The 18,808-nt window shown below is 41.8% G+C and overlaps 2 protein-coding genes across 2 annotated transcripts in view; both read left to right on the forward strand.

Annotated features, from left to right (window-relative positions):
- Window positions 1-4,260, forward strand: part of cecr2 (CECR2 histone acetyl-lysine reader) — a gene marked incomplete at both ends in the record, with an annotated part of 31,053 nt that extends 26,793 nt beyond the window's left edge. Inside the window, 3 exons of the mRNA XM_083894404.1 lie at window positions 183-978; window positions 1,434-3,504; window positions 4,209-4,260. Coding sequence (XP_083750530.1) covers window positions 183-978; window positions 1,434-3,504; window positions 4,209-4,260 — 2,919 coding nt within the window. The remainder of the gene's footprint in view (window positions 1-182; window positions 979-1,433; window positions 3,505-4,208) is intronic.
- A 4,994-nt stretch (window positions 4,261-9,254) lies between these two features.
- Window positions 9,255-18,314, forward strand: ada2a (adenosine deaminase 2a). The gene is made up of 10 exons (XM_083894014.1): window positions 9,255-9,290; window positions 10,502-10,812; window positions 11,672-11,891; window positions 12,091-12,304; window positions 12,391-12,518; window positions 12,582-12,672; window positions 14,421-14,529; window positions 15,549-15,706; window positions 15,790-15,992; window positions 16,826-18,314. Exons 2-10 carry the CDS (start codon window positions 10,506-10,508, stop codon window positions 16,914-16,916), a joined length of 1,521 nt encoding a protein of 506 aa, XP_083750140.1. The 5' UTR covers window positions 9,255-9,290; window positions 10,502-10,505; the 3' UTR covers window positions 16,917-18,314.
- Window positions 18,315-18,808: the final 494 nt, after the last annotated feature.

An 18,808-nucleotide genomic window follows, 5' to 3' on the forward strand; every position in this document is an offset into this window, starting at 1 on the left:
TGCATGACAAAATATGAATTTGTGTGCAACATAAGACAATTCTAAAGCTGTGTGACATGAGAGGAAAGTGTCAAGTCTATACTATGTTTTAATGCACCTTGAATCTTGATGGCAGACTGATGTACAGGTATACTGATCAAAGCCCCTGATTTGCCTGTTTTTGTTTCTTGTATTTTTCTTAGCATCGCATGGTTGAAGGGCATCCTATGGGTCCGAGGTATCCAATGGGCCCAGATCCAAACCAGCAGCCACCTCCACACCAACAGCACCCTTACATGGGTCCAACTCATGGTCCCTCTCTGGGCCCACGTCCCATGGCCCTACAGCCTGGACCTCCTCCTGAAGCAAGCATGTACCCGTCTCACCACCATCCAGAGGGTCACACCATGCACCAAATGGGCAACAGATTCCCAGGACCAGATAGACCAACTCAGCACTACCCTGGCATGAGGCCTCCTGGCATGAGTCTTTCCAACATGTGGACTAGTATGAATCATCAAGAAAGACCAAATGGGATACACATGCAAGATCCCAACAGAGTCAACCAGCACAACTTCACTTATGGAGGGGTTCCACCTCCAGTAGGGCATAAACCATGGCCAGAAGCTGCGGGATACCCACACCCACATCCCAATGCCCACTATCAAATGTCTTCAGGGGTCAGCTCCCAGGGGTCCATGTCCTCACGCCCTGCTCCCCACCAAGACTCCATTAACAGGACACGCTTGGCTTCAATGCTGGAAAGCCCTGAGATGCTTGCCCTGCAGCAGCTGTCAGCTTCTTCTCGACCCCCTGCCGGTGCCCCTCATCAGCAAATGGGCAACTTTCAGCAGTCTGGGCCCCCATCAGGAATTGGCAGCATCCCAGCTCACCCTTCTCAACAGCCTCCCCCTGCCCCTGAGGTTCAGCTGCTGCGTCCTGCTAGAGACAATGGGCCAGACAGCCAGGCTTGCCAACAGACAGACACGCAGCCCAAAGGTAGACCTGACCTTCTCTTGTAATATTTCACCAGCAGTTCTAGATTGAAGCGTGTTGATTTGTTGACCAGCACAGCACCAAAACTCCATTGTCCCACAGTGGAGGGCCTTTTTTTGTAAAATGTCATTGATTATGTTTCTAAGTAAGGCTCAAATTTGAAATTCATGAGTTAGCTAAAATCTTGTTTGGGGTAAAATTTGCAGGGTTGCTGTTGGTGAAGGTCCACCACCAGTCTCACAAATCACCTTCACTTCAAATGAATTAAAAAGGATGTCTGTAAAGCTGCTAGGTTTTTTATTATTATTATTTTGATATTGAAAAGTAGCATGAATGACCTCCTCACTTGTTGTTTTTATACCTTTCTGTTTTTACAGTAATTACTGTTAAGTTAAACATGAATGCTAAACTCCCCTGTGCAATCCTTTTAATATGAATTCATATATATTTGTTCACAGGCACACCAGAGAACAAAATGGTGCCCAACAACACTTCTGAAGGAGCTATATCACAAGAGAACTCTTTGTCAATTAATCAACAGCACCCACCCAATCCTAGTCCCACAGGACACCACACTGGGGCAGCAGAGAGAATGCAGAGCCCCCCGACCCCCAAGTCAGGCAAATCACAAGAGAACTCTTCTGGATCAGATCTCTCACAGAGTTCGACAGTCGGCCACAATCCAGATGTAGATGAACACAGACAGTCTGCCAGCCACTGTCCTCCTCAACTCAATAGTGCCACTACTGTTTCACCCCACATCGACACAAGTCACAACAGCGCCACAGATTTTACTCCACCAAATCCTTCTCAGCGTACAGAACACATACAAAATGCTCCAAGCCCTGCACTTCTTCCCCAGAATGCCCTTCCACTGCATGTACCAGGATCTCAAAATTCTACTCAGCAGGACAATTTGCCACACATGCTGAATGCACAGCAGCCAAGTGAGCACCAGCAGAACATTCAAAAACAGCAGCAGCAGCAGCAGCAATCTCAGGCTACCCAGAGTGTCCCCTCTCAATGTCCCCCTTCTAGCTCTCCACAGCTGATGAGCCAAAATGCACAACAACACAATTCTCCACATCATGTCCAACAAAACATCTCCCCCCAACATCCCACACAGCAGAACAGCCCCATGCATGGGATGCCTCAGAGTTCCACGCAAGGAGCCCAGCCTGGACCACCTCAGCCAGCTCCTCTCACGTCTTTACCACCCAGTCACCCTGCTCCACTGTTCCCCTCACAGCCCAGTCCTGCAGACCATGGTAATCAAAGACCCAGTGAGCCTACAAGTAGAGAAGACACAGAGGGTACCACTACAGCTCCACAGCACACCGTGATGAAATCTGGGCCTCCAGGTGGTATTTATAAACATCAGGGTTTCAGCCCCAGTCACCACCAAGCCCAACTGGTAGGTACTAACGCAGGTTTGCAGACTCGGAGAGGGTCTTCACCTGGTCACAACCCAGCCATGCCTCCTCACTCCCAAGACCATGTAAATGGAACCATGGGTCCTTACAGCATGGGGAACCCTCAACATCCACACTACAACCAGACTAACATGGCAAGATCCATGCCTCCATCTGTGCACCACTCTTATCACAACCAGAACCCCCTTCCTGCTCACCACCCCTCCTACCACCAGCAGGTAGGGACTGCTTACCCCTACCACATGCCTGGTCAACAGCACCCCCAGGCTCACCCCAACATGTACCCACCTCATCAGTACCAGCAGCAACACTACTATCCCCAGCACCATCCACAAGCTCAGTCCCATGGCCAAGCTAATAATAGACGGGGTTATCCTCCAGAGGAGTGGCATCGGTCTCCTTATCAACCTCACCATCAAATGACATCTAATGCCTACCTACCTGTGGGCAGTGCCAGAGGCAACAGTCAGTCAAAGGAGAGCAGTGTGTCACCAATGGGCTCTGAGGGTTCCAGCGGGGCTGCTTTGCTGTCTCCGGGCCCTGTGGCCGAAGCAGGGCCCAACTCTGGTGGCTCAGAGGAGGGAAAAGTGGAAAGCAGGTCACAGGCGAGTAGAGGCAGCAGCAGTGGTGGCAGTCCAGTTCATAACGAGAGCTCAGACCATCCTGAAAGCCCAAAAGAAATCCTGGACCTGGACAGCCATAATGCTGCTGCTCGCCACCGTGGCCCTCAGCCACCTCACCAGCTACACCCACCTGCCTCAGCCTCACATATGTCGCCTGGCTTTATGTACAACTCTCGTGCCTTGCACCCTGGGATGCAGCATGGGGGTGCCCCTCTGCCACAGTTGATGTCACATGCCCGAGGAGTTGGAAATGGAAGCCCGTACCCTTGCCAGCCATACCCAGATCCAGGACGCTATGCTGGCCAGAGACCTCACCCACACCTGATGGAGGCTCTGCAGCGGCCTCAGCAGCTGCCGTACAGCCCAGGTCAGACACGCATGGCAATGTACCAGAATCCACACCCTGCAGGGCACTATCAAGGCATGATGATTCAGCAGAGAGTCCGGGCACCAGAACACTTCCTACACCCAGGGTGAACTCACATTCTTACATTAATTCGTTGTGATTATTATTGGAATAATACATACTCTCCTCTTATGTTTCACAATATTCAGGTAATGAGTGGACAGAGACCTGGCGAGTGCTGTCCACTCAATGTTTCTGATTAGATTGTTGCTTTAAAACATGCAGGTGGATTTCCAATCAATTTTGTCTGTTTACCAGTTACTTATTTCTTTACTTACCTTCACACTGATAAGACAAGAATGAGGTGTCGCTGGGTGAACTACCCCACAACTCTCCTCTTGACTTATGACCAACACGCCTCAAAGAGGCCTCAGCTCATATAACTTATTTTGATCACATGACAAATATGTCACAAACACTTTCTAACCCTTTTCACCTTAAAATCACTCTAGCATTCCATTCAGCAAGACTTCTATATTGGAATATTTGCAGGATCCACTGATGCACGGCTTCATTCCATAGAGTCCTGCCATTTATTTGAGTACAGAGAAGTACATTATGGCAATTTTAAAGGCTGTTGTTCCCTGTGTGTGTACAACAAAAGTGCATGATGCAGCAGATCAGTGACACACCTGTCACTCAATGTGCAGAGTTGCTCAGGCAAAACAGACCGTTAAAAAACATGTTTAGTTAAGTAAGTAAATAAACAAAAACTTTGTACTCAAACTAGAGAGAAACAGTGTGATCATTGGTATGTTTCTGTGTTTACAGACAGCAAATGATGGCTGCTCCTCGAGGCCCGAGCAGTAAACAGGGAGTGTGATGTGAGTGTAACATACATTCATTATTATTTGTTCATCAGTTTTCATTTTTTAATCATACTTAAACATTTTATATCAAACTAGGATAAAGCTGGAAAAAAAATGTGTTTGTACATGTGCTCAATGATTAACTGTTCTTCTTTCTGACTACTTACTAACAAAGAGCATCCAGACAAAGCGCAGAAAGGAAGATGAAGTGGTGCAGACTGGGCAGACAGAGACGACAAAGGCGATGCTTTGCTCCACAGCCAACTTTATGTGATATGCTGGAGAAAAAACAACAACGTAAACTCCATTTTGCCCACATTTGGACTCGAAGATCCAAGCAGGCAACTGGAATTACTTATCTGTTGATGATGCTGTGAAAAGGTTTTTTGAGTCCTGTCTGGTCGCAGTTGATCTGAGCTTCTCCACACAGAGCTCACTGAGGTCAGGGACAAAACTGTGGAACTGGATTGAATTCACCCCAGAACACATTACCACAACGGCTGCATTCCGTCATGTGTGACTCCATCAGAAGAGCAGTATTTTAACCACTAGTTCATCCTGCCTCACACAGGGGATGCGTCCTTTCCTCTTTGAGGTGCCAAATTATGGCTTTATTAAAGGCCATTGCCTCTCCTCTTGTTCACTGACTATAGAGCTGTAAATTAATGACGAAGAGACGAGAATTTTTGTTTTTACTACTATTTTGTTGTTCCTTCTATCTTAAAACTCAGGTGTAAAAAAAAAAAAAGAAAAAGAAAAAGAAAAAAGGAGGTACTATGAGACTCTCACTCTGTCCCAATCACCTCACAGACTCCTTGCTATTGCCTTGGTTTCCTTTGTGAATGTATGAATAAAAGCGTAAGTGAAGCACAGTAGCTGCATGTGAAAGATTACAAACACTGATTATTAGTGTTTCTCAACTCCGGAGTTAACGCTGATTATATGCATCTTTCAGAGCTGCCTTCATTGTTAGGAATGTTTTTGATTTGCAGAGGACGACAGACGAGGATGTACTGCACTACGTGTTTTTTTTTTTGTTTTTTTTCGGTCTAGATATCCTGGAATTTAGAGGCCTTCAGTAGTCTTATGGCACTTTTCCATTACATGGTTCTAGTGCGACTTGACTAGGCACGGCATGGTTATTTTTGCTTTTCCATTAGCGATGGTACCTGATTCTTTTTTTTTTTTTTTGAGTACCTGCTCTGGCGAGGTTCTAAGTGAGCACTATTGTCACTATTGGTCAGAGAGTGCCATCACTGGAAGAGGAATGAGCAAGACGTCACCAAGGGTAGAGCAGTTAAAAAGACTTAGCAATCCTGAAAACGTGCGTTAATCACCAACATTTAGCGAAGAAAAAGGTCTAAAATCTCAATATTTAATGGCGGAGTCTGGTGTATTTAGTGACATCACTGCTGAACGCCACATCACAAACCCTCCCCTGCCGTTGTATATCAGTCCAGTGACTGTGTCAGACGGAGTCTGTGCTCCGGTCATGGAGAAAGTACTGAACAAATATTTTAAATTAACTGCTTCTAATGATTCAATTCACCGTAAACGACTGCTTTACAAGTCAACGGCTTGTGTGTCGCATATAAAACAAAGTCAGTTTCATGGAGCCGTGCTGTGGTGACTCCGCCCACGTTGTCGAGGTGCTATATTGTAATAGCAAACCAACCAAACTGCGAGCCGTGCCGCGCCGAGGCAAGGCGGGACCATGTAGTGGAAAAGCGGCATTACTTTCAGTCGATGCCTAATATATATATATATATTCTTACATATATATATTAATGAACCCTTCACTGAAGAGATGTTCTAAAATGTTCCCACTGTGATATACCGTGCTAGCTAGTATGAGCACGAATACCGAACAAACATAGACACACGAATCCTGCTGTTATTTTTAAGTGTGACATTCTTCCATTCCATCCACACAATTGTAGCTTTAGTACCTTTTGTACACGCATCTCTTCCATTTTGCATTGGCTGCGTCTTTGAACCTTTTACTCGTTTCCTTTCTAAACATATCCTCAGGGTGTACGGTTTCTTAATACGGGTATTTTTCATTATTATTATTATTGTTATTATTATTTGAAGAGGAGCCACAAAAGGAAAATGGAGACGCAACTGTGACAAATCAGTCCACCTCATGTGAAGATGTTGGCTTTTATGGGTCTGTAATTATCATCCATAGCAACATTTGGCTCGTATGTGTTCAGCATATTAATATCCTATTTTTTTTTTCTTATGGAAGTGTCATCGATCAAGCAAACAGTGCTATTTGTCATAACTGTGAGACTCCTCTTGTACAGTTAAGCGATGGCAGCAAATGAATCTACCTCATTCAGTCGGTGGCATTTACAGTCACTTCCACTTCCTCTTTCACTCTGCCAGACTCACGTGGACGATCATTTTATTGACCTGATGATTTGACCACCACTGTTATCTTTGAGGTTTGCAGAACGGACGAGGAGAAGGCCTTCCTCGATCTTTCCATCTTGCGAGAAAATCAAAGGTTGATTTTCTTTAATTTGACACTGACTGACCTTCAACAGGACGATGTAAAGGCTTTTCAGCTGTTGATTTGTCACCGAGTGCAGGTGCAATCCTTGGACGTGTACACTATCTTTTCAATGGGTTATTGACTCTCATTCTTTTGAAGCCATCGTTGGAGAATGATGGACAATGTTTTCTCATGTGTCAGAAGTGGAGCTTTGTTGTACAGATGGCATGCCTTCCTGGCTACATGTGGAAACGTAGACAAAGGCCATTTTCCAGCCTAGGGTCTGTAATAGCCTGAGTAGAGTTTGGCAGCATTATAATGGCCTTAGTAATAGGTAAATGATGCACCGTAAGGAAAGATTAGAGGGGAAAATGGCAGAATATGAGAATTGCTAGAAGCTGTGAGACAATTTTATAAATGTGTCACACAAGACTCGTCATAGCCGACTTCCTATTTTGTGGGATTTGCTCAATATTTTGTGGGCCTAATATGGTCTTTGGAGGTAGCGTGTTTGATTGTGCTGTCCAATGTATGAAGGGTGATGATGTTTTTAAAGATTTATGAGGTGATAACTGTTTTGTGGTGTACATAAGTGTGTGTGTGTGTGTGTGTTTGCGTGCGAGAGTGTGTTTCTGGTTTGCAGAAGCGACACCAGACGATTGGAAGTGTGCGTTCAACTCTGCTGTCATCCCTCTGCACTAGTGAAAACCATTTAGAAGTGATTAAATGTGAATCATATTTATTTGTGCTTTTAAGAAATTGTGTACATTTTTGGTCTCTTTTTTTTTTATATATAAATGTGGTGTCTGTTTCTTCCACCCCCCCCTCTCCCCCTTGATGTTATTTTTAAACAGTTGTCTTTGACCTCAGTAACATGGTGGTATTGGAGAAAAAGACCTATGGTTTCATTTGACGTTTACAAGTTCTTATCTGACTGACATAGATTATTTTGGAAATGGGACGGAATATTTTCTATACTGTACATTTCTTAGAAATAAATAACTTTTCTTGAACATGAGCATATGTCATCACAATGAATATCTTTTTTCCCCTGACCAAGACAGCAGATCAGCCCCCCCCCCCTTTATTTAAACTGTGCCACTTTTTAAATGAACACTTATGTGGATAAGAAGCTGTGCCATTCCACAGAAAAGCATTTACAATTCATTAAAGAAACTGAAAGGTTTAATGTAATGAAATGAGAACAGACGAACCACAGGCAAGACAATGCCTTAATTTATGAGAGGAGCTCACACCATCACCTTTAATTAGTGCTTATCCTCTTGACAAACACCCTCCACAGACCATAATGCTGCATTTACATTACATGGTGCAAGTGACCCAGTTCTGATCTTTTCCTCCCATGTGGCACAAGTCAGATATGGCCCAAGAAGGTTTTAAGCTGGAATAAAACACATGTATTCATATATTGTCAGAATAAATCAGACATGTGCAATAATGTGCATGTGTTATTGTGATAGGGATGTCCTTTAAAAAATGCAACGGTGGTTGTTGTGGAAAAACCTTTGTGGAACCAGTGGTTCACCTCTGGTTTTTCCAGGTTTGGGAAACACTGATCATCATTTTTCAACATTTCCTGACATTGAACATGTGGACTTTTTTCGACAAGGGCTCAAACCAGTTGATTCATGCTGAGATTTCATGTTTTTTTTTTTGGAGCAAGGGTATTAAATGTTGGTCCTAACCATTTCCAGTACAGTAGCCAAGTATAGTCGACCTCTATAAATGCAGGTTTTAGATTCGGTTTGAAAGACCTTGTAAGCAAGTTGTCCAACAACAACAACAACAACAAAAACAGGCATCAAGAGCTGCAGTGTAAAAGCAGCCTACTTTACACTCTGACCCGTCATATCTGCAGGAATCAGTCATGTGATGTGACATCAGTGGAAGAGGAAGCAACACAGCTCCTCAGGCCTTCTTTAGGGGCCTTTCTGTAATCTAACAAGTAATTTATTCTTTTGTTTGAGCTCAGTGAGGACACAGGGATGTTAAAAAATGTAGTTGAGACGTATAATTAGGGCACTTTAATTAAGCCTAATTAAGCAAATTGTAGGGCTAAATTCTAAAGGAGGGGGAGAAACAAGTCAATATATTAATCAAATGAGTGTACGAATTAGTTGTAAATGTATTGTTGTCTTACAAAGAGGAGTATTAAAATAATCTTTTGACAGACACGTTTGATTTGTTATCTAATCTAAAATTGTTCATGTTTTTGTTGATTTAAGGTCTATATTCTAACAGCAGTTTGTTAGTGACTGGATTGGTGTCGTATTTTGTTTAATATGTTTGCGAACATGCTTATAATTATGATTTTTAGCAATTCTTTCAATAATAGCTTTTTAATGTTGTTGTTGTCAGAAGTGTGTGCTACGCTGCAGCTGTCTTTCCCATGATTGTGTATGTGTACAAAATGCACCAATCAACGGGTCAACAGGGTTCGGCTTCGACCAATCACCGTGAAGGGGGTGGGGCTTGGTTTGACAACAACACAGAGACAACCTGAAAGCGCACAGAAGTCTAAAGGTAAGCAGAACATTTAACTACTTTACCGACGCTCATGCGTTAGTTTGCGTTCTTTTTGTGACGCTGTGGTCGCGAAGCAGCGCAAATGTGTTAGACAACAAACGCAAAACACGTATTTATAAATGACACAGCGTCGCTTGTTTGACCGTGAACGGCTCTTCTGATGATAGTCCGCCGGGTTGTTGATCGTCACCGACAGTTGCTGCTCCGTGTCAATGCTGCTGTTATTGTTAACAAAACATAGAGTTTCACACCCTTTCACGCTACAAAGCTAACATTAAAGACAACGTAGCTTTAGCTCGTGGTGCCGTAGTGTTTCCGTCTGTTTGTTTGAGGCGGGTTTGGCTGCAGCCCGGAGCCTCCCGTTACGAGCCCTCCAGTCTCAGGCCTGGGCGCGAACAACCCAGAGTGTACGGCAAGCACACGCAGTCCAAAATACAATTCGCGGATTAGATAGATCTCAGGGAGATTTACCGTTAGGTGGCGGTATTCTACTAACCTAAGCAATAGTGACAACCAAAAGAAAAGGAAGAAGTTAATCTTTCGTGATGACTGCTGTTGAACAATAATTTTTTTTGCACTATTTACTATTCATTTTATGTTCCGTATATTTTTTCCATTCCATTTTTTCGTCTGGTTTTTTTTTATAAGTATTAGTATATACTAATAAGTATTAGCATGATTACTTTTACCCTTTGGTTAAAACACAATCATTAACAATAACGGACGCGAGCTTTTATTTTGAAATTATAAAATAAGCTGCAGCTCGTTGGCACGAGACGAGAGTCTCCAGACTGCAGCCACACTTTGGCCTTTACTGAGGCATATCCAGGCAGGTTAAAGTGTGGAGCACACATCTCATGTTGAACAATACATTTTATACAATTTATCAGTGTCATTTTATGTTTATGGCAACAGACGAGCGGTTCCCGACGCGAGCTTTTATTTTGAAAATTATTTTCCTTGGGGGCGTGGATTCATGGCTCGCAACGGGAGGGCTCGAGACGAGGGGCTCCGGTCTGCAACCGACTCTCCGTTTCCTCTTTACTCCCGTGACTGTGGTCGTACTCACCGCTGCTTCTCCTTACACCTGACAGCTGTGCTCCACTGAATGTTGAGCACGTATTTTTACTTTGTTTTCAGTTCCCTTCTCTGTCCTCTCAGACTTCACTGTGTGTGGTTAATCTCTTTATAATTCACATTCTCTCCAGAACCATGGCAGTCCTGCTACAGCGCCTCCATGTGGTTGTGCTCCATCTGTTCCTCCTGCACTACTTACCCTGCGTCCAGTGCATGCCAGACCCCAGACAAAGAGAGGCCCTCATACAGCTGGAGGCCTCCATGCAGACAGGTGGGCAGATGGTGTTGACTGATGCTGAGCAGCAGCTGGACTCTCTGTTGTTCAAAATGAAGCTTCGGGAGATGCAGGGAGCTGCTTTCCCTCCTGCCATGCACTTCTTCAAGGCCAGGCAGCTCATCAGGAGCAGCCCTATCTTCAGCCTGCTGCAGAAGATGCCCAAAGGTCTGTCCAGTCTCACTCTGCAAATGTGTGTGTCCACAGCAAGTTATTGCACATGGTTCATGTTTGCTCTGCAGTGAGCTGGTTTGAACATAATATATGTATATAGTTCTGAGTGCATTCATATAAAAAGGGGCAATCTGCATGTCATTTCACTTCAGAACTGTTTTTTTTTTTTTTAAATAATAATCCTTATTATGGACTCGAAAAAGTGGTCCACTCTCATACACATACACACTCAACATACAAGACAAAACCAAGTAGACAAACAGCCAACCAAAATACACTAATTTGTTCACTGTTAGTTTAAAAGAAACGGTGCAAACTATTGTGCCAGTGCTTACGAAGCCTGGATGTGAGCCGATATCCCATCATGGGGCAGGTTAAGGCCTTGATGATGCTGTTGTCAGATAAGTCCAAACGACACATGAAATAAAACATCAGCTTACGCAACAATGCCCGACAAGTTGGTACATTAGACGATACAAATAAACTTAAGAGCAGGGAAAAAAAGAGAGGAAATCTCTATGAAATGCAATACTCAGTCAGTTAGGTCTGATAGTGTTTTTTGACAGTGCCCATCTGCAGGAGAGAAATTCAGCCTACTAATAATACAAACCTATAAGATGACTTTGAGATACCATAGTCTAAAACAAATAATTGGTTATCTTTTCAAACACAGTTATTGTGTGAAATAACATGAAAAAATATGTTAGAATGTGTCACCTTGTGAGCTGAGGTGCAGGAAATAACACACTTTCAATTCAGGATAGTTATAAAATATTAAACTTGATTAAAAGAGATTTATGCTCTGGCTCCTGTTTCTTTATTTGTTAATAATCATATATAATGATTGTTTCAGGGGGAGCGCTCCATGTCCACGACCTGGCTGTCGTGGATGTTGAGTGGCTAGTGAAGAACGTGACCTATCGTCCTCACTGCTACATGTGCTTCACAAAGGATCAGTCCATCAGGTTCACTTTCTCGTCTCAGTGGCCCAAACCACTTCCACGTTGCTCTTCCTGGTTCCTGCTGGAAAACCTGCGAGCCAAGACGACCAACGCCACAGAGCTGGACAACAGGTGAAAAACTTGTTTATAAAAAAAATCAGTTGAGTATAATTGTTTGAAAACCACCACACAAAAAAACACCGGTGCCTTACGAGGTCACCACTGCAGATGCACCGTCTTCCAAAAGTGCTACATCCTGCAGGTGAAGTTAAAAGTAAATGTACTCTGTGGTAGTCTGATCAGAAGAAGGTCTTCATTTGTACACATTCAGCATCATGGGGAACCTGACGCTCTTCACTGACCAGGATCCAGAAACGTTGTACCCCAGTCAGGATGTGATATGGAATATATTTGAACAGAAGTTCCTTGCACTGATTGGTCTGGTCACATATGCTCCAGTCTTCAGAGACTATTACTACCAAAGCTTGACCCAATTCTACATGGACAATGTCATGTATTTGGAACTACGGGCTTTGCTCCCAGAGGTAAGATGTTGTAGCTGGAGTGTTCATTGCATCCACCCGTCTACAAATGTATCATCACTTTTTTGTTTGTTTGTTTTTGAGCTCAGGTCTATGAATTAGACGGCAGCACTCACGACAGAGCCTGGACTCTGAAGACCTATGAGGAAGTGACTAGAGAGTTCACAGCAGAGCATCCAGACTTCTATGGAGCAAAAATCATCTTCACAATCCACAGGTAAATGCTCAGAATGGCAGGCAGAGAATGTTGGAATGATCACGAAAACACTGTATTCTCCAGGGGAGTAAATATATCCACCATGACTGGAGCTGTGGAGGAGGCAATGATGCTACAGAAGAAATTCCCAGATACCATGGCTGGATTTGACCTGGTAAGTGGCTGCAGTTAGTTATTGTATAAACAGAATTAGACTGGAAGTGTGGCTCCATTTCTCAAAACTCAAAAATGAGTGATTTGAAAGTAACATACATTCTGTCAGCGGTGACAGGATTTGACATGTGTACTTCTCATTTATGCAACTCTTCAAACTGTTTGTGATATTTAGAAAATTAAAAAACTATGGACTGGCAACTTGTCCAGGGTGAACCATGCCTTTCGCCCAATGTCAGCTGAGAAATAGAGCTCTGCACCCATATACTTGTCAATAAGGTAGACATCTGGATTTCCGTCCAATCACAGACAAGATTCACCTGTGCGTCACGCGTTTGTGACGTCAGCTTCTCAGTACTGTAATTCCTAAATGGTTGAATGACTGCCAGATATAGAAAGTGACAGTTATTTTGGAAAAAAAGTGTGCAGAAGCAGTCGCTCATTGAACATTTTTTGACAATTCTACAGCCATAAAATCAAAATAAATCCAGGCGGCCAGAATATCATGACGCAGCTTCACACGACTGATGCAGAGAGATATTGATTCCCATGCCTTCAGATTTTATTTGCTAACTTTGCTTGGTTATGAAAGAGATGTTCACAGAACTGATGCTGGGAATTGGAAATACAGAATGTGGATCTCTCCAATCTGTTGCATCGTTAAGATTATTAATGTTTGCATCAAAAATTGACCCTAAAGTATGTTCAAAAATGCACTTTTTATTTGTTGTTTTGAAGTGAGGACCAAAACGTCACCTCAGCATCTGAAAAAGTTGCCACTAGATGTCGCTGTTAACTTCACCTGAACTTACATTTGTTCATACCTGAGACTGTTGTCTCAAAGGATCCTATAGATCTAAGGTTTTTATGAATAATATGGGATTTTCCAAAAAGAAATTGGTATGAATGAGAAAATGTATTTGTAGGTAAGGACACTAGCAACGTTTTGGTGACAGATGTTACACACTGGAGCTTCTGCTTTATCTGCTTTATCAAACCTCCACCAATCTCTTGCAACATGAAATGCAAATTAAAACCATGTTCTCGTTTCTCAAAACTGATTATTTCTGTTTAAAACAGCTATTATATGATTATGTCTCCAGAACATCAATGTTAATGTATGATTTGTTTTTACAAGGCCATACATTGTAACATAAACCCAATCGAGTCCAAACATAAGACCTCATAGACCTAAAAACAAACAATAAAACGATAAAATACTGTGTGTTTACATTTACGCTTCCTTATTTTGGTGAATGGTAAATGGTTTTTGACCTCATTTCACCTAAGTCAACTAGAAACACCACAAAGAAAATCAGTGCACAGAAACAAAAAGGTAACAAAAGAAATATTCACAATAAAAATGACACGATTGATGTTCTCTCTCATAGATGCAGCGTGAGTGTAGAGACTGAATGGTGATCAGAGTGTTGTATTTTAAAGGTCAGGACAGTGTGATAAATGATAGAGTTTGTGCTCAGAGAATAATATTTGAGTGAGACCAGTAGAATGTAGTTGATGCATGAGCTTCAAGATCACAGAGGTCGCTCGCAGAGTTCCCTTTATCGTGTTTATAAACTGGGGGAAAAGTGTAAGCGGCGAAGGAACTGGTCGAGTTTGTGCTGATTTTAATTTCAGGAACAATGTATTTTGTAAAAAATGTACCACAGATGCTTAAAATGAAGTGAAACCAAAATGTGTTCTCTCTCCCTCTCTCTCTCCCTCTCTCTCTCTCTCTGGCAAGTACAGGTAGGACGTGAGGACAGTGGTAAACCTCTGTGGTACTTCAGAGACGCCTTGTCCATGCCAGTAGAGAGAGGGGTCACACTACCTTACTTCTTCCATGCTGGAGAAACGGGTGAGCCCATCAGTGCCGCATATCTGAACTCACTTCAAACAATACTTTGTTGCACAGAACTGAATTTTATCTCAATCACATTTATTATATAATAAATATGCATATATGTGTGTATATATATATATATATATATATATATGTATATGTGTGTGTGTGTGTATGTTATGGCATGCCGTTCAGGAAATTAATTTTTGAATATATGGAATGAACCTTTGAATATAATATATATATATATATAATATACTGTATATATTTTTTCATAATGTACATTTTTTACATTATGAAAGTAAAGTGCAATATATTGTCATTTTTCATACTGTCAAATTTTTTATACTGTAGTTTTCTCATCAGTGCAATATCCATATCCTTATTTAATATCCTTATTTAATAGCTCAGCCTTGTTTCCTTACACTATAAATACCATGTGCATACTGTGTATATTCTGCAGACCGGTTGTAATGTACATTCTACATTCTATTTTTAAACCTATTTTTATAGTCAGTGTTAATATTTTTATATATTGTACTTTATATATTCGATTTCTTTTTGGTAATGCATGTTTATTATTTATTATCCTTATCCTTACTGTCTTGCTGCTGTAACACTGTAAATTTCCCCACTGCGGGACGAATAAAGGACTTCTTATCTTATCTTATCTTATCTTAATATATGGAGTGAAACTTGAATATATTGAATGAAACTGAATATATTTATTGAAACCTCGAATATATTGAATGAAACCTTGAATATTGACTGAAACCTTGAATATATGGAATGAAACCTTGAATATATTGAATGAAACCTTGAATATATTGAATGAAACCTTGAATATATTGAATGAAACCTTGAATATATTGAATGATGTATATATATATATATATATATATATATGCATATGCAGAATTCAGTTACCTTTTGTTCCACTGTGGACTAAACTGCAGAAAAACCTTAACCAAGAAGAAAGGCAATAAGACATATTTCAGAAACATGAAATCCTTTTCCCCTCCTCCCGTACACAGACCTGGAAGGCACAGAAGTTGACCAGAACCTGTTGGATGCTCTTTTGTTTAACACTTCACGAATTGGCCATGGTTTTGCTCTAACTCGCCATCCAGTGGCCAAAGAGCTATCCCGGAAAAGAGGGGTGGCCATTGAAGTTTGCCCCATCTCCAACCAGGTAAACTGTAAATACACACTGCAAATGATGTGGAAAAAAAATGTTTCTCTTTACAAACGTCCTCCTTTTACCTCCTCATACAGGTGATGATGTTGGTAAATGATATGCGAAATCACCCGGCAGCTGCTCTGATGTCAGAGAACCACCCAATCGTCATCAGCTCTGATGACCCAGCCATGTTCGGGGCCTCCGGCCTCTCTTATGACTTCTATGAGGCTTTTGTGGGCTTTGGTGGGCTTCGATCCAACCTGGGCTCCCTCAAACAGCTGGCCATAAACTCTATTAGGTGAGGATCAAACGCTGCCACTCCACAATAAGAGCACCCTTGTGAAAGGATGTTTAAATATAATATGGACGAATATATATGGCAACAGTCATTTGCTAATTGCCAAATTCTGAGCCCACATTTTTATGTAGTGTGAAGCTTGAGATCACCTAAGTTAGTCAGTGTCATGTCCTTCATTTTGTAAATAGTTGTAACTCGGTAGCAAATTTGATTTGATTCGATTTGAAAAGATGCCCGCACTGGTGAATCTTGTCTGGGATTGGATGGAAATCCAGATGTCTACCTTATTGACAAGTATATGGGTGCAGAGCTCTATTTCTCAGCTGACATAGGGTGAAAGGCGTAGTACAACCTGGACAAGTTGCCAGTCCATAGTTTTTTAATTTTTCTAAATATCACAAACAGTTTTAAGAGTTGCATAAATGAGAAGTACACAAAAGTACACATGCCAAATCCTGTCATCGCCGACAGAATGTATGTTACTTTCAAATCACTCATTGTACAATATTTGATCTATAAACTGTTCGCTGTAATATAAAGTTGTATCTTCCTATGATCTGTGCTTTTCATTTACCTCCCATGGGAATTTAATTTACTGTTTTTTCTCTGTTTTCTTCCTCATAGTCTGTCAAAAGTCCACAGCTCTCACTATTTACTGCCAAACAACATGTTTTGTTTGTTTTCTCAAACCTTCCTTTGGTCTCAGCAGGCACTAAATTGGCGAGATTAACATGTAAAATGTTAACAGGGTCTCACCAAATACACTGGTGAGATGATATGAATGTGTGAACACTGTGTTTCTCTGTTGACCACCTTCTCTGTCTGTCTTTCAGGTACAGTTCTCTGACTCCAGTGCAACAGGAGAAAGCCTTGGCCGTGTGGCAGATAAGATGGAATAAGTTTGTCTCTGAAAATGCCTTTTAGAATCTTCTTTTCCTGAACTCAATTCCTCAAATGACTTCAAGTTTAATTGCCTTTTCAGCATAGGGGATTTATTATTTGATAATGCAAACAGTCCACTCAGGCATGTTTGTAGAACCAAAATATGACATTTCAACATGTTACAGGAGCAAAAGCACAGAGGGTCAAGGATAGAGTTGAGGATCATTTGTCGTGTGTGAAACAAGCCTGATCCATGTCCCTTACAACTTAGGGAGATTTGTGTGTTTTAGCTTCAGTGTATTTGCAACTCTAAGATTTGTGCTGTTTCATTTTTTTTTTACAGTGCGTTTGGTTGTGCTTTAAGAGTGTGTACAAGCTTGCTGGCTGAGTTGGGCTTTAAATCCTGAACAGAACAACATTCTGTAATGTACTGTATTTTTAGTTTTTAGTCATTTGCAGTGGGCGTGTCGGCACAAGAGCTATGTATCCGTCCATCCGTCGGGTCGCGGGAGGTGCTGAGGCAATCTCAGCTGACATAGGGCGATAGGTCTGGACAGTTAGTCAGGGACACGTAGAAACAAACCACCATTCACTCTCACTCTCACACCTACAGTCAATCTAGAGTGACCAGTTTACCTAATCCCCATGTTGCATGTTTTTGGACTGTGGGAGGAAGCAGGAGAACCCTGAGAAAACCCACGCACACATGGGGAGAACATGCAGAAAGACCTTTGTTCCTTCCTTCTTGCTGCAGAGTGCTAACAGCAACACCAACCGTGTACACTCTTAGAAATAAGGGTTCCAAAAGTGTTCTTCTACAAGGGCTGAGGTTTCTACCTGGAACCATTTGCTTCTGAAGAAACCCTTTCCTGAAGAAAGGTGTTTTTCAAGGGTTCTTGGTGACACATATGGTTCCAGTAAGAACCATGTTGATCCAGAGAACCCTTTAAAACCCCTTTCCTGAATAAAGGGTTTTAAAAGGGTTCTTGGTGGAACCCTCCAAAAGGGTTCCAAGGTTCTACCTGGAGCCAAAAAGGGTTCTCCTATGAGGACAAACTGAAGAACCTTATATGGTTCTACTTAGCACTTTTATTTCTAAGAGTGTAGGAGCTGTATGGATAAGAAATGAAAATGATCAAGAAACGGTAGAAAGGATCTCAGGTGTGCTACACACACACACACACACACACACACACACACACACACACACACACACACACACACACACACACACACACACACACACACACACACACACACACACACACGTAGGGAAATCATAGTGGGACATTTGGATTAATTTGAAGTGTATGTGCCAATGTATAGATGGAAAAGCAAATAAACTATTTTCATGGAATTTTTAATTCAAGTTACTGTTTTTGATGAGGACTCAGGATCCAGAAGTCGTGTACAGTACTGTGCAAAAGTGGTAGATCACCACCAGCGTTGTTGTTTTTCAGGGTATAAACACAGGCTCTTAAAAAGTCTTAAATACAGTTTATCCAGCTTTTATTGAGTTATAAAGTTTGATTCAGCTTATTTAATTTGGGGGAAACTTTTTCGATTGATCTCATGTTGCAATATAACAATGGAACAAACATGGAACCAATAACTATTTAACTTTTATTGTAGCCCGATCAGAATTTATCGACGCACATAATGCAACATGAATTGATAAATATAATTTACTCTGATTTGCCTTAATATGCTGCCACTGTGGACACGAAACGGCTCTTAAACTGTGTTCACAATGGTCCTAAAGAGTTTTTTTGTCATTCTGTCATCATTGGCATTTGGATTGGAATGATGTGACTGAAATTTGGTCTCATATTTTGAAGCATGTCTTGAATAAACCTGGTGTGATGGAACGTTCTCACAGATATTTTTGGACATGATATAGTCGAACAAACAATAACATTAATTATACTAAAACA

The sequence above is a fragment of the Microchirus variegatus genome (genome assembly GCF_963457635.1).
Source record: "Microchirus variegatus genome assembly, chromosome: 8".
Classification (NCBI taxonomy): Eukaryota; Metazoa; Chordata; class Actinopteri; order Pleuronectiformes; family Soleidae; genus Microchirus; species Microchirus variegatus.